This window comes from Sphaerodactylus townsendi, linkage group LG11, assembly GCF_021028975.2.
Source record: "Sphaerodactylus townsendi isolate TG3544 linkage group LG11, MPM_Stown_v2.3, whole genome shotgun sequence".
Classification (NCBI taxonomy): Eukaryota; Metazoa; Chordata; class Lepidosauria; order Squamata; family Sphaerodactylidae; genus Sphaerodactylus; species Sphaerodactylus townsendi.
In genome coordinates, this window is record NC_059435.1 from 77356123 (window position 1) to 77371378 (window position 15256).

Here is a 15256-nt window from a genome sequence, read left to right on the forward strand (position 1 = left end):
CAATATTTTTTATCAACAACTTGGATGATGAAATAGAGGCCGTGCTAATCAAATCTGCAGATGACACCAAATTGGGAGAGGTAGCTAATACCCCAGGGGACAGAGTCAGAATTCAAAATGACCTGGACAGATTAGAGAACTGGGCCAAAACCGGAGGTGGGATCCAGCAGGTTCTCACCAGTTCCCGAGAGTGGGTTACTAATTATTTGTGTGTGCCGAGAGGGGGTTACTAATTGGGTCTGCTTTTCCGTTAGAAATTCCATTAGGTCCAAAAATCATCAAGTCCTGTTGTTTCCTATGTGGCTGGTTAGCGAAGGTAGAAAACGGGATAATTCTCCCTGTTGGGCTGTTTTAAAAACATGTTTTAGAAATATGGTAAAGTTCCTTGTTTAAGGAAAGTATCCTTCTTTTGATTTCTAGAAACAAAATTAAGTATTTGAAAGTATTAAGTATTTGACAGGCAGTCAATTAGAGGAGAAGTAGTTGTTTCTGTTGGCAGTAGACGACAGGACTTGCTAGAATGAGTTTAAATTATGGACAGAAAGATACCAGCTGGAAATTAGGAACTTTTTTTTACAGTAAGAGTTTTTTACAGTAACAGAGAAATTATTAATGCCCTGCCCCCGGAATGCCCGGCCACGCCCCCGTCGTGCCCCGCCCAGCCCCACTGGCGCTACGCCACTGTTTGAATCCCACCACCATGGGAACCTGTTACTAAAAATTTTGGATCCCACCACTGGCCAAAACTAATAAAATGAAGTTCAACAGAGATCAATGTAATGACACTTAGGCAGAAAAAAAACGAAAAGCACAGATATAAGATGGGGGACACCTGACTTGACAACAACAGTATGTGTGAAAGGGATCTGTGAGTCTTAGTGGACGACAAACTGAACATGAGTCAGCAGTGTGATGAGACAGCGAAGAAAGCCAATGCAAACCTTCTCACTTGCCTTGAAAGCCCTACAGGGTTGATATAAATTGACTGTGACTTGAGGTCACTTTCAGGTTCTCCATGAAGTCCTCCGTAGCCCCCAGGTTTTGAATGAATGAAAAGCGGTTTGCAAACCCCTTTCCCTTCCTCGCCCGACAACAGACACAACAGGAGCAGCAGTGGCGTAGGAGGTTAAGAGCTCGTGTATCTAATCTGGAGGAACCGGGTTTGATTCCCAGCTCTGCCGCCTGAGCTGTGGAGGCTTATCTGGGGAATTCAGATTAGCCTGGGCACTCCCACACATGCCAGCTGGGTGACCTTGGGCTAGTCACAGCTTCTCGGAGCTCTCTCAGCCCCACCTACCTCACAGGGTGTTTGTTGTGAGGGGGGAAGGGCAAGGAGATTGTCAGCCCCTTTGAGTCTCCTACAGGAGAGAAAGGGGGGATATAAATCCAAACTACTCCTCTTCTTCTTCTTCTTCTTCTATCTTCTTCTTCTTCTTCTTCTTCTTCTTCTTCTTCTTCTTCTTCTTCTTGTGAGGCAGGTGGGGCTGGGAGAGTTCTGAGAGAACTGTGACCAGCTGAAGGTCACCCAGCAGGCTTCGTGTGTAGGAGGGGAAAACAAACTCAGCCCACCAGATGATAGTCCACCACTCCTGTGGGGAATCATCAAACCCTGTTCTCCAGATTAGAGTCCACCTGCTCTCAACAACTACTCCACAAGATCCCTCAAGGTCTGTTTCTCCATAGACTGAGCATTCCACCTGCCCAAGGCTAGAACCAAAAAAACTCTGACTCAGGTTGTTCCAAGCTGAGCTTAGTGCTTTTTGGAGGCTATATTGGGAGAGTTGGTTAGTCAGTCGCATAGGTACACAGACAGGGTGCACCCACCCCCAGTTATGTGTCAGGCTGTATGAATCTAGCATAGGGGTGGCCAATCTGTGGTGTTCCAGAAGTTTATGGACTACAATTCCCATCAGCCCCTGCCAGCACCATAGGCTGGCAACTCCATCAGAAATGCCGACATAGCATAGCTGGGCCTTCGGACTCCTGAGTGTACAGCTGACAAAGTAGTGCGGGCTGGACTCTGCTCTTCAAAAACTCACTTGTGTGGCACACCTGTTCACATTTCAGGCTTTATAGATGTGTTTCAGCAATGTATTTTAAGGGTTTGATATGATTTTTATTGTATGTTATTGTCTTGTATTCAGTTTTATTGTTCTTGGTTTTATTGTTCTTCTATTACTGTATTTTAGTGCATTTTGTAAGCTGCCTTGAATATGGCTAAAGGAAGATGGGGCATGAATACTTTTAATAATAATGCTGGGGGGAAGAATTAGGACTAATAAAAGGAAACACTTCTTCACGCAACGTGGGATTGGTGTTTGGAATATGCTGCCACAGGAGGTGGTGATGGCCACTAGCCTGGATAGCTTTAAAAGGGGCTTGGACAGATTTATGGAGGAGAAGTCGATCTATGGCTCCCAATCTTGATCCTCCTTGATCTGAGATTGCAAATGCCTTAACAGACCAGGTGCTCAGGAGCAGGAGCAGCAGCAGAAGGCCATTGCTTTCACATCCTGTATGTGAGCTCCCAAAGGCACCTAGTGGGCCACTGCGTAGTAGCAGAGTGCTGGACTAGATGGACTCTGGTCTGATCCAGCAGGCTAGTTCTTATGTTCTTAATAAATAAACAGACAAATAAATAAAAGAGGGGACATGAACAGTGGGTGCGTAAGCAGTGGACTCTTATCCTGTGAACCAGGTTTGTTTCCCCTCTCCATATGAAGCCCTTTGGGATAGGGCGGGATAAAAATATGAAAAATAAATAAATAAGCCTGCTGGGTGACCTTGGGCCAGTCCCAGTTCTCTCTGAACTCTCTCAGCCCCATCTATCTCACAAGGTGTCTGTTGTGGGGAGAGGGAGGGAAAGGAGTTTGTAAGCCACTTTGGGACTTCTTATGAGAAATGCAGAGTATAAGTCCAAACTCTTCTTCTCATGACAGACCACGTCATCTGGGCTCTGTGGAGCGCTGCTTGGTCCCTGGGCCGTGGGGTTCAGGCAATGTCAAGGGTGACCACTTTGGTCCTCAGACCTGGCCTTAGCGTTTCGTCTTCCTCATCTCAATTTGCTTTCGGGAGGGTGTTTCCTGCCAGTGGCCTCCCTCTGTTTACAGGAAGGTGCCTCTTTCTCAATTTCAGAGAAGACTCTTGCTCATGCCAGTTATGGGAACAGACATTTCTGTGCACCCCACTGCTGGCAAAGGGAAATTTGTGACCAGAAGGAAACAAAGAGGCCAAAGGGCAGGATTTTGGGAACCCACCTTCTCCATCCACAGAGCACTCAAGTAAGCCCCCGCTGCCTTTAAGGACAGAACAGGGTGTTGTGGTTTTCTTGCTCTCCAGGGTCTTGGGAAGCAGAGGCAGAGCGAGGGGGAACTGTGCCCGGGGTGCGCCTTCACAAGCCCTCAAATCCTACTGCTGCAGTGCCGGCAACCCGCCCTGCCATGCCCGGCCCACCCCTGCGCCATGCCCAGCCACATCCCTCCACTGCTCCTTGCCCAGGGAAGTCACTGACGGCCCACCCGTCCCCGATTTAGGGTGCTTTCATGCCACTGTTCAGGAAGGGGTCTTTCACATCATTCTTAGTGAAGGTGCTGGGAGACGGAACCCAGGATCTTCTGGTGAGGAACAGCTAATACTGGATTAGGGCAAAAGGTTCCAGTCTGCCAAAGGGGGCGGGGGAGTCTTTAGTCTAGTGCAGTGGTGGTGAACCTATGGCATGGATGCCAGAGATGGCACTCAGAGCCCTCTCTGTGGGCACACACAAACAGAGTCGTCCCCCCCCCCCCCCAGCACATCTAGGCTGGCCTGGGCCGCTTGAGGCTTGGTGTGCTTGGCATTAAACCTAAGAACCTAAGTTTTAAGGGGAGAGCTTGTGTGGTAACCCTGTTAAGTTTTTCTTGCTGGTAAACCCCACTGGGGTTTCATGTGAAGAACTAAAGTGCGATCTTTTACCTGGGGGTAAGCTCAGTTGCTGGCAATGGGGCTTGCTTCTGAGAAAACCCTCCTAGGGTCGTGATTCACCCGTTGGAAGAGTTGCACAGTTGCTTCAAGGCAAAGTCACTGACTACCACAAAAGCTTACTCCTGAGTAATGCCATACCTCGGAACCCACAGGTTTTCCTAAACTAAAATCTCAGTATTCTAGGTTAAATATGCCATGTTGGCACTTTGTGTCCATAAATAAAGTGGGTTTTAGGTTTGCAGTTTGGGCATCCCGTCTTAAGAAAAGGGTTTAAGCGCCACCACTGGTCCTAGTACTTGAACATGAAACTGGGCTTCACTTGGGACACCAGACTACAGACCGCCTCCCCCTTTGGTCAAATGGAACCTTTTGTCCTAATCCAGTATGAAGCTGTCCCTCAGTAAGAACCCCAGAGCTGACCCTGAAACATTTCTAGCTGTTCAGATGGTTTCGACAGCAACAGACTTTTGCAAACTGTCTCTAGCAGAGAATCTTTGGCCTGTGTTTCCCCCCAGCGGATCCCAGGAGTGTATGTGATTCTCCGTCAGGAAGGCCTCCTGGCATCAAAAGGGGTTTTGCTCTCTGTCATGGTAATGGGTCTCACAAGGTGACCAGATGGTCACCTTTGTAAACTGGGACGGGCGGGTCAGAAGAGGTGGCTGGCGCATGCACGTGCAGCCACAGGAGCGCACTGCCTTCTGGGGCGCTCCCATTTCCCGCCCTATCACGTGAGGCTGCCGCACTGCCTTGCGCCCCAGAAGGCAGTGCGGCAGCCTTCCAAAAATCGGGACACTTCAAAAAACCCACGGGACGCAGGACAAATTGTTTTAAGGCGGGACTGTCCTGCCAAAAGCGGGATGTCTGGTCAGCCTAGTCTCACTGTACTTTCGGTTTTTCTGCTGTCTCTATGCTTTGTAACATGTAGTGATTTAGAATGCACCCAAGTGCCGACTGTTATCTTTTCACACGGCCTTGAGAAGTAACAGCCCTCACATTCCTGTTCTGTATGGCTTTGCTTTGATATCTCCGGATGGCGTGAGCAAGGGGCATAAAACGGTGTTAGAGAAAGTCAGTTCTCAGAACTGGCTTTCTCTGTGGCCAAGCTGTTGTCCGTCAATGAAGACTTCTGATTGAAATCACTGAGTCTGATATTGGTCGCAGATCCAGGGCTTGACATTCTCCCCTTTATTTTTCCCTCACAACAACTTTGTGATGTGAGCTAAGCTGAGAGAGAGTATGACTGGCTCCAGGTTACCTAGTGGGCTTCATGGCAAAATGGGTTTATACTTTGGCCGCCCACATCCTAGTTCAGTTCTTTAACTGGTAACCATACTGATTCCTTGCTGACGGATGCTACGTACAGGCCACAGATATTTCTGTGTAGTGGCTCTCTGGAGAGGAGCCCAGAGGTCTGTAAATTCCTTATATTCAGTCCAGTTTCAGGCTAGATTATGAAATGGTACTGGTGGCCCTAGCAGATGACCTCCTTCCAAATGTAAACCAGGACTATGCCTCTCTACCGCTCTTACTAGACCAGGGGTCTCACAATATAAGAGCTATGACTCTCCCAGATGTTTTGGCATGAACTACAGTTTCCCATTGGCCATGCTGATGACAGAGACCCAGTGGGATTTGTCAGTCCATGAACATCTGAAGGCTTGCAGAGTCTTCTAAACGAATTGCAGCCTCAGAACATAAAAGTGTAGCCGTAAAGCATGCCAGCCTGCTGAGAAATTTGAAGGTAGGAGGAGGGATTGTTTCAACCAGGTGTCTTTGGCTGGCAGGGGCTGATGGGTATTGTAGTCCATGAACATCTGGAGAGCCACAGGTTGCAGACCCCTGGTTTAAATGGTCATTTTTTTTGCAGAGAAGATTGCTATACAGGTCACTCTTTTTTACCCCCTGCAAAAGGACAGTATGTCACAGGACGATAGGAACTGAGTCCACGCCACTTCCTGTAATTGGTCCCCAAACAACCGTCTACTGGAACAGCCTCAGCATTTATTGCAAAGCCCTGGATCGGTCTGGCTCTAGATATCACCAGGGAACATCTCTTGATTGACAGCCCTGGTTCTAGTCAAAGGTGGCCCGGCAGCTTACAATATCAAATAATAATAAAATGCATTTAAAAACCAATAATTCAGGTAAATAATTTAAAACTGCTGGAGAGGTGGAATAAGTGAGTCTACAACCTGCGGCTCTCCAGGTAGGAGGAGGGATTGTTTCAACCAGGTGTCTTTGGCTGGCAGGGGCTGATGGGTATTGTAGTCCATGAACATCTGGAGAGCCGCAGATTGCAGACCCCTCAAATGGCAGAAAAATGGCAGAGGAAAACGGCCTTCCGCTGCCTCCTAAAAATGAGAGTCAGGAGACCTGGTGACCTCCCTTGGTTTTGATAATGTGGATGCTGTTGTTTTTATTATTTAATTGCTTTAAAAAAAAATCTTGAGAACCACTTCAAGCAAGTTTCGAGTGTTGCACCATATGCATTTTCAGAATGAATGAATGCCGGATCAACAGTGATTTGTTGGCAGAGAATGACTCATACACACAGTGGTGGGATCCAAAAATTTTAGCAACAGGTTCCCATGGTGGTGGGATTCAAACTGTGGCGTAGTGCCAATAAGTAGAGGCTGGAGGCAGAAGGGCACGACTTGAGGGGCAGGGAGCATTCCTAGGCCGGGCGGGGGGGGGGGGGCTGTGGCAAGAGGCGCGGCAGCTGCGCCGGAAATCTGCTTGGGATAGCAGGAGACGCTTGCCCGCAGGCGCAGGCTGCCACGCACGCCGGTGCACCTCCTGCTAGACTGCTTCCAGTTCTGTGCGCTACTGCTGAGAGGAGGGGCGTAACGAAGGCAAAAATCACGTGGCAAAACCACCCATTAGTCACCCCCTCTCGGCACACACAAAGAATTAGTCACCTACTCTCGGGAACCTGTGAGAACCTGCTGGATCCCACCTCTGCGTACACACACACCCCCCCCTTTGCAGGCACCCATAGTCCAACCATGCTCGCTAGTCTCAGATAACTCTGGTTTGTTTGGTTGTGTCTAGGTTTGAGAAGGGGAGGATCTACACATACATTGGGGAGGTGGTGGTCTCTGTGAACCCCTACAAGCAGATGGATCTGTACGGCAAGGACACGATTGAACAGTATCGGGGCCGAGAACTGTATGAGCGACCGCCTCATCTCTATGCTGTGGCTGACGCGGCCTACAAAGCCATGAAGCGGAGGGCCAAAGACACCTGCATTGTCATCTCAGGTATGGGGTGGGCGTGGCCTTCTCTTTCCTGGTCCCATCAGCTTGGCCTGTGACAGTTAATACTTGCCCCTCTTTTTGGTGGGGTAGGTGGAAAGGTCCCTCTAACTTCCGCACAGCTCCCTGCCTCTGCCCAGAAGTGAGCTACCTGCGGAAGTTCACCAATACAGCGTCTGGGCAGCCACACAGCTTACAGGGAGCATTGGGTTGGTGTTATGCTAAACTATGGGTGGCCAAACCCACTTGACACGGTGTGGAGACAAATGCCCTCTACCCTAGAAATCAAGCCCCAAAAGTCAAGAGCGTCCTAAATTTGTGAACTGGAGCTGCAAATTACCAACTGCAAACTCATAGCTGGTTAAAAAGAACAGCTTTTATGAATTGTTGTCAACCCCTGACATCAATTTCTGCAAAATAGGCACTGCTGCTTCCAACCCCTGTGCCGAGGCTCTTGCCACCCCTTCTGCCCTTCCTGCCCTGTAGCAAAGTGAGGCAGCAGGGCTGGGAGGCAGGACAGAAGAGGGAGAAGCTCATTCCACCAACCAGCCCCCTCCCTGGCTGCCAGCTGCACATTGTGTGGCAAAGAGCCACGTGCGACTCATGAGCCACAGTTTGGCTACCCCTGTGCTAGAGATCCACTTTCCGAGCTGTGATCCCAGATCTCACCTGGGCCAAATTTGTGTCCAGCATCAACAGACCTTGCCCTGACTTGGAGGGTCCAGGCCAGCCCAATCTTGTCGGATCCTGGAAGCTAAGTAGAGTCGGCCCTGGTTAGCATTTGAGTGGGAGAATCCCAGGGAAGGAAGAAGAAGAGTTTGGATTTATATCCCCCCTTTCTCTCCTGTAGGAGACTCAAAGGGGCTGACAATCTCCTTGCCCTTCCCCCCTCACAACAAACACCCTGTGAGGTGGGTGGGGCTGAGAGAGCTCCGAAGAACTGTGACTAGCCCAAGGTCACCCAGCTGGCATGTGTGGGAGTGCACAGGCTAATCTGAATTCCCCAGATAAGCCTCCACAGCTCAGGTGGCAGAGCTGGGAATCAAACCCGGTTCCTCCAGATTAGATACACGAGCGCTTAACCTCCTACGCCACTGCTGCTCCTGCCCCCAAAGGGCAGGCTAGCCTGATCTCATCAGATCTGGAAGGCTAAGCAGGGTCAGTCCTGGTCGGTGCTTGGATGGGAGACCCCCAAGGAAGTCCAGGGTCCCTGTGCAGAGGCAGGAAATGGCAAACCACCTCTGAACATCTCTTTCCCTTGAACCCCAGCAGCCCTCAAGGCCCCAATATGTTATAGAATCCAATGGACAGCTGCAGGTTTGGCAACAACCCAAAAATAAACGCCCAATGCAAGGAATAGTGCAATTGGATTTATGATCACTATATTCTTAAATCACAACTATAAATGTCCTAGGCGTTAATATTTGGCTGATATACTTCAATGTTCTGAACTCACCTGTATATTTGCATGTTGTTTAGTTATAGAACATTTATAGTTGTGATTTAAGAATATAGTGATCATAAATCCAATTGCACTGGCTCCTTGCATTAAAGCGTTTCCATTTTAGAGGGTTGTTGCCCAAGACTTCCACGGCTGTCCGCTGATTTCATTTATGCCCGATTGATTTTTGTTGCCAATATGTTATAGCCCACCTGCCCCAGTGCCTACCAAACTGGTCTCCCCGTTGGAATGACTTTCCCCCCTCGTCTTTCTTACCTGTCTCAACGCATTGACCTGCCTTTCAGGAGAGAGTGGAGCAGGGAAGACGGAAGCCAGCAAGTATATTATGCAATATATTGCTGCCATTACAAACCCCACCCAGAGAGCAGAGGTGGAAAGGTGAGTGGTTCCAAAGAGATCCCATTTCTTAGATGCCTTCAGCCTCCTTCATGACTTGGAAGGGAAGCTCTGGGTCCAGATTGACACCTCTGTCTCGCAGAGGTTCAAGCTCTTGAGTTGTTGCTGCCATCTTGCCTTGGTCATGTGACTGGCCTCAGGCTGCTAGTCTTCCATGCTGGCTGGAGCTCTCCAGGTGTTACACCTGGTCCCCAGGTTGCAGAGATCAGTATGACAGAGATCAGTTTTATTTGCACCCAGACTCACTGTTCCTGGTAAATTATGTCACCATCTTTTAGCCATTGTATCTTGCTATTTTAGCTTAAGTTTTGATTACTGGTAGGTTTGTTTGAGGTACTGTAAATGTATATATCACATGAATGTATAAAACCCTATGCTTCTGCACAGACCCAAAAAGTTTATCGTTGCTAGAAATGAGGGAGCTTCAGCTTTCAAAGTGGTGGCTCCATATTGAAAAAAAAAATCTTCTCCTTGGGTTTCTCATGGGAGTCTCTTCATATGGTTACCGCCACGGAAATTTACCCTCATCTAAAGATCAGACTGTACGACCAGGAATGCCAATCTCTCCTGAGTGCTGCTAAAAGCTCTGTTCCCTCTATATTTTGGGATCCACACCCCTGAAATCTAGCCTGCCTGCTGTATATTTAGAGCAACACATTGTTGAATATAAGTGCAAGGAACCAAGAGCAAACCGGGTGCAACTCAATTTCCCTCTGTCATATCTTCAAGGGTCGTTTTCATAACATCCCACAAAGTGAGCGTTGCATATCGATGCTGTCCCAACGCTTCCGTGGACTCAATCCCTCATATCCTGCTCCACTGTTCGAGGTATAATGATATTAGAACCGATCTGGGAGCTTTACTACCTCTAGAATTTATGTTCCTCTCAGACAAACTAAAAACGTCTAAGCTATTGAACAGCCCTCATGTAGAAATTTCTGAAGCAGTTGCTACATTTTTAATCCATGTTCTACATGATATGTAACAATGATCCTGTTTTTGTACTTGGAATGTATGGTACTTCTGGTTTATGCCTAATAAAGGTTTTTGGATTGGATTGGATTGGTATAAGACCTTGGTCTCTCCTCAGGGTAAAGAACGTTTTGCTGAAGTCCAACTGCGTGCTGGAGTCTTTCGGCAACGCAAAGACCAACCGCAATGACAACTCCAGCCGCTTTGGCAAATACATGGACATCAACTTTGACTTCAAAGGGGACCCAACGGGGGGCCACATAAACAACTACCTCCTGGAGAAGGTACTGTGGAGCAGGAGTTGGCCAGAGTGGGTGGACCTCCTAAGTTCCTGGCGACCCGGAGGGCTCGCGCAAATGTGATCCAGGAATCAAAGTAGAAGGCAAACCCTGGGTGCATTGTTGTTAGTGTTTCTTGGAGAAACTGCTTGGCTGGATCTGGCTGGCTTAACCTTGGACAGGGTCTTACCTATCACATCATCCCATGTCAGACTGGACCTGAGAGGCCGTGAACAAATCTAGGCCTCCTGACATCAGCATTTCAGGACAGGTGCAAGCCAAATGGCCATTGTGGAGCCTGATCCTGGACCGTTTTAACATCTCCGTCCATTCCCATGTAAATGAGTGTGTGCCCTCCATACACCCCTTTGCACAAAGGTGTCAGCCAATCAGAAGAGATTTAGGATTCTGGTGGTGGGAAGCCAAAGGCTTGTTCATGGCCCAGGGAGGTAATGGGAATTCTGTATGCTAAAAGGGTTGTGGGTGGCTCAATGGCATATGCGGTTTTAGATCAAAGACAGCCGTGGTGCCTGTTTTGTACAATTCCACATCTTTCTCCTTTGATGGAACTACAAGTATTCTGTGTCTTGTTCCCCGCAGTCTCGCATTCTCCAACAGCAGCCAGGCGAGAGGAACTTCCACGCCTTCTATCAGGTGAGTCAACCTGCAGAAGCTGGAGAACAATCCCTTTTGGATCCTGGTTTGGATGGTTCTTAGATCCGGCCCAACAGGCAGGCAGAATCTGCTATGTCAGTGGTGGCGAACCTATGGCACAGGTGCCAGGGGTGGCACTCAGAGCCCTCTCTGTGGGCACGCGCAAACAGAGTGCCCCCACACACACAGACAGACTGGCCTGGGCCGTTGGGCTCAATTATTAGCATTAAACCTAAGACCTAGTTTTGGGGAAGCAGTGTAGGTAACCCTGTTAAGCGCTGTTAAACCCCACTGAAGCATGATCCGTTACCTGGGAGTAAGCTCGGTTGCTGGCAATGGGGCTTGCTTCTGAGTAAACCCTCCTAGGGTCGTGATTCACCCATTGGAAGAGTTGCACAGTTGCTTCAAAGCAAAGCCACCGACTACCACCAGGCTTACTCTGGAGTAGCGCTTTTTGCCTCCAGGAGCCAACCGTTTTTTCTAAGAAACTGAAAGGCCTTCTCGAGTATTCAGGTTAAGAATTGCCGTTAGTTGGCGCCTGCGATAAAATAGAGTGAGGTTTGGTTGCGAATTTGGGCTTTTCGGTCTTAGAAAAGTTCACCATCACTGTGCTATGTGCTAGACCTCCAGAGCCATTTGGACAGCAAAGCCTCCCAGTAGCAAGAAAATCATAGAGATGGATTATAGTTTAGTCTTTTTGCTGGCATGCTAGTCTTCTGCACGTAGGCGCTGCTTCGGAGTGGCAGCGCAGCACGCCAGAACCGCCTTTCAAGGCAATTCATTTGTCTCTTTCTGTTGTCATTTTCCACCAGTGGGTAAACACTTCTTTGTCTCATTTGGCATTCCCTCAGTCATCCCACCTTCCCAATCAATGTTTTAATTATTGTTTTAATGTTTTTATATATTGGGGTTTTTGCTCTAAATAATTTTTAAAATATGATTTTTTAAAAAATGTATGTTTTAGTTTGTTAGCACCTTGACGGCCCTTAAAAGGGCAGACAGGTAGGGTACACATTTTGCAAAATTAAGAATGATAACATTTTCTTTCACGGGGAAAGATTCCATCAGGTGTGGCGTAGGAGGTTAAGAGCAGGTGCACTCTGATCTGGAGGAACCGGGTTTGATTCCCCGCTCTGCCACCTGAGCTTACGTGGGAGGCTTATCACAGGGGAATTCAAATTAGCCTGGGACACTCCCCACGCCAGCTGGGTGACCTTGGGCTAGTGAAATACGGTTTCTCGCAGAGCTCTCTCAGCCCCACCTACCTCACAGGGTGTTTGTTGTGAGGGGGGAAGGGCAAGGAGATTGTCAGCCCCTTTGAGTCTCCTGCATGTGGCCCCATATTAGCAAACTTATTATGTAATTTTTTTGCATACCCCCAGACTCTCTGGCACATACACATATCCCAGGTTGGAAACCACTGGGCTGTAGTGCCATAGAATCCACCTGTTAATGCCACCATTTTCCCCAGGTGTACTGTGATGCCTGGAAGACCTCATGTGACCTTCCCACGTCACAGTGGTGGGATTCAACTTGGTTGGCACCGCTTTGGCGGGAAACCGATTTGTTAGCTTTATAGTGCTTGTAAACAACCAGTTGTTAAATTGTTTGGAATCACCACTGCCCACATGCCTAGTAAAAAGGGCATGCTTGTTTGTTTCCCACAGTTGCTCCTTGGGGCCTCGGACGCTTTGCTGGACTTGCTCTACCTCGGCAGAGATCCCGAAGCTTACAGATTCACCAGAGAGGGAGCCAGAAACAACGTAAGTTTCATGTGGATTGACAAAAAAAAGAGAGAGAGAACGCGCCTTTTGAAGAGTTCCTGCTCTTCTCCAGTTCTTTCCAGGCTGCTCTAATTACCTGAAAGAATAACCCCTGGGTTTCTGCAGACATGAGTTGGAGCTGAGATCGCACCTGCAATCCTGCATTGCACAGGAGTGTAAAGACAGGAAGCCAAACTGGAATCATGTACGGCTCAAACTTGCCCCAGAAACCGAAAATCATTCTGATGCTTTAGGGATGGGATTACTCTGCCTCTTGGCATCTCAGGGATGGTATAGTGCAGTCGGTAAAGCGAACCTGTGGCACGGAATTGCCAGGGGTGGCTTGCTCAGAGCCATACCTCTGCAATGAGCGCGTGCGGAAACAGCAGCATTTGCCCCCACACACACAGACAGACTGGCCTGGGCCGTTGGGCTCAATTATTAGCATTAAACCTAAGACCTAGTTTTGGGGAAGCAGTGTAGGTAACCCTGTTAAGCGCTGTTAAACCCCACTGAAGCATGATCCGTTACCTGGGAGTGGCTGGGTTGCTGGCAATGGGGCTTTAGCTTCTGAGTAAACCTCCTAAGTCGTGATTCACCCATTGGAAGAGTTGCACAGTTGCTTCAAAGCAAAGCCACCGACTACCACCAGGCTTACTCCTGAGTAACGCACGCCTCGGAGCCAACCGTTTTTTCTAAACTGAAACCTCAGTATTCAGGTTAAATTGCCGTGTTGGCACTTTGCGATAAATAAGTGAGTTTTTGGTTGCAATTTGGGCACTCTGTCTCGAAAAGGTTCACCATCACTGGTATAGCGGATATTAGGATCTTTGTTATTATGATTATGAAAATGCAGTGTTCATAGTTGTCATAGTTAAAATGAAAACGTTGTCTGTTGCGGGTTTTCCGGGCTGCGTGGCCGTGGTCTGGTAGTTTTAGTGCCTAACATTTCTCCTGCTGATTTCCTTCTCCTTCCCAAACCCTTCTCTCTACCCCCAAAACCTCCCGGTGTTTCCCAACCAGAGCGGGCAACCCTACTGGCCATTCATTTGTTCAAAATGCTGCCACTCCATAGCAATTCGGTTCACGCAAGCAGCATCTGACGCAACTCGAGCAAACAGGTGCTTGGATGGAGCCTGGCTCCTCCTTCTTTGGCAAAGCACCCGGGGTGGAATTCGTATCTTATTCCTTTCGTTCTTGCATCCTCCCTCTCTAGTACTCGGGCAGTGACCGAGCCAACCACAAAGCAGTTGAAGTTGCCATGAAGGTGATCGGCTTTAGCCCAGAAGAGATGGACTCCATCTACAAGATCTTGGCAGCCATCTTGCACTTGGTAAAAAAAAAGAAGAAGTTGTGCGCGTGGGGAGGGCAAGAGGGAGGGAGTGTCCTCGTCCCATCAGGATTGGATTTATTGGTTGACATGAACCTAACTGGGCAAGAAACGTGGGCTTGACCCGTAGTAGTCCAAATCTGGACATGTTTGGTCACCATTGTTTGGAGATTGACAATGTATTTATTTATTTGTTGTAACTGTATGCCGCTCTTCTCTTTATGGGCTCAGGGCAGCTTCCATCAGATAAAGCACAGTAATTTATAAATTACATTACATCAATTCAAAAACATTTAAAATCCAACTCTTAACAGATGGCAACTAAAATCTGTTTACTATGGCCTGCTCTCGCAATCTAACAATAAGGGGGGGGGGGGGGGGGCTCTCGCCATCTAACAATCTAACAGTAAGGGGGGGGAGGGGGGGGCCAAATGGATGGAAATTGTTGATTTCACAGCTGCTGCCATAACTGTGAGCATTGTGCTTTCACGCATGTTTCAAAATCTTTTGCAATCCCTTTTTCAAGGGTAGAAGGGGGAAAGTAGAGTAGAACAGTAGTGAGTAAATATTGGTGTCTGTGTTCATTCTATCCCAACGTTATTACAAAACATAAAACCCACAATCCTGGGGTGAATTAACCGTGCAGTCTTTGATACTGAACTTCCTTCCCCAGCCAACCGGCTCTATGTCAGGGCAACGGCAGTGGTATTCAGGAGGGTTAAGAGCTTCAAGTGTATCTAATCTGGGAGGGAACCCGGGGTTTTGACGTTCCCCGCTCTGCAGCCCACTGAGCTGTGGGAGAGCTTCTGCGGGGAATTCAGATTAGCCTGTGCACTCCCACACACGCCAGCTGGGTGACCTTGGGCTAGTCACAGCTTCTGGGAGCTCTCTCAGCCCCACCCACCTCACAGGGTGTTTGTTGTGAGGGGGGAAGGGCAAGGAGATTGTCAGCCCCTTTGAGTCTCCTGCAGGAGAGAAAGGGGGGATAGAAATCCAACCTCTTCTTCTTCTTTCCAAGGCCTGTGAAAATGGCCGCTGTTTGGGAGCAGTCCTTTGGCTCAGTGGTTGAGCATCATGCAAAAGGTCGTTCAGAAGGTCCTCTCTGGTTGAAAGATCAGGCAGTTGGGGTGTGGTAGTCCTCTGCCAGAGACCAATTGGCCATGCTGGCAGAGGCTGATGGGATTTGT

The 15256-nt window shown here is 48.6% G+C and overlaps 1 protein-coding gene across 1 annotated transcript in view; it reads left to right on the forward strand.

The window, feature by feature from the left end:
* The window catches only part of LOC125440664 (unconventional myosin-Ig-like), a 75382-nt gene that overhangs the window by 1185 nt on the left and 58941 nt on the right, over nt 1-15256 (forward strand). The window contains exons 2-7 of the mRNA XM_048510523.1: nt 7012-7220; nt 8961-9054; nt 10163-10328; nt 10923-10976; nt 12644-12739; nt 13956-14072. Coding sequence (XP_048366480.1) covers nt 7012-7220; nt 8961-9054; nt 10163-10328; nt 10923-10976; nt 12644-12739; nt 13956-14072 — 736 coding nt within the window. The remainder of the gene's footprint in view (nt 1-7011; nt 7221-8960; nt 9055-10162; nt 10329-10922; nt 10977-12643; nt 12740-13955; nt 14073-15256) is intronic.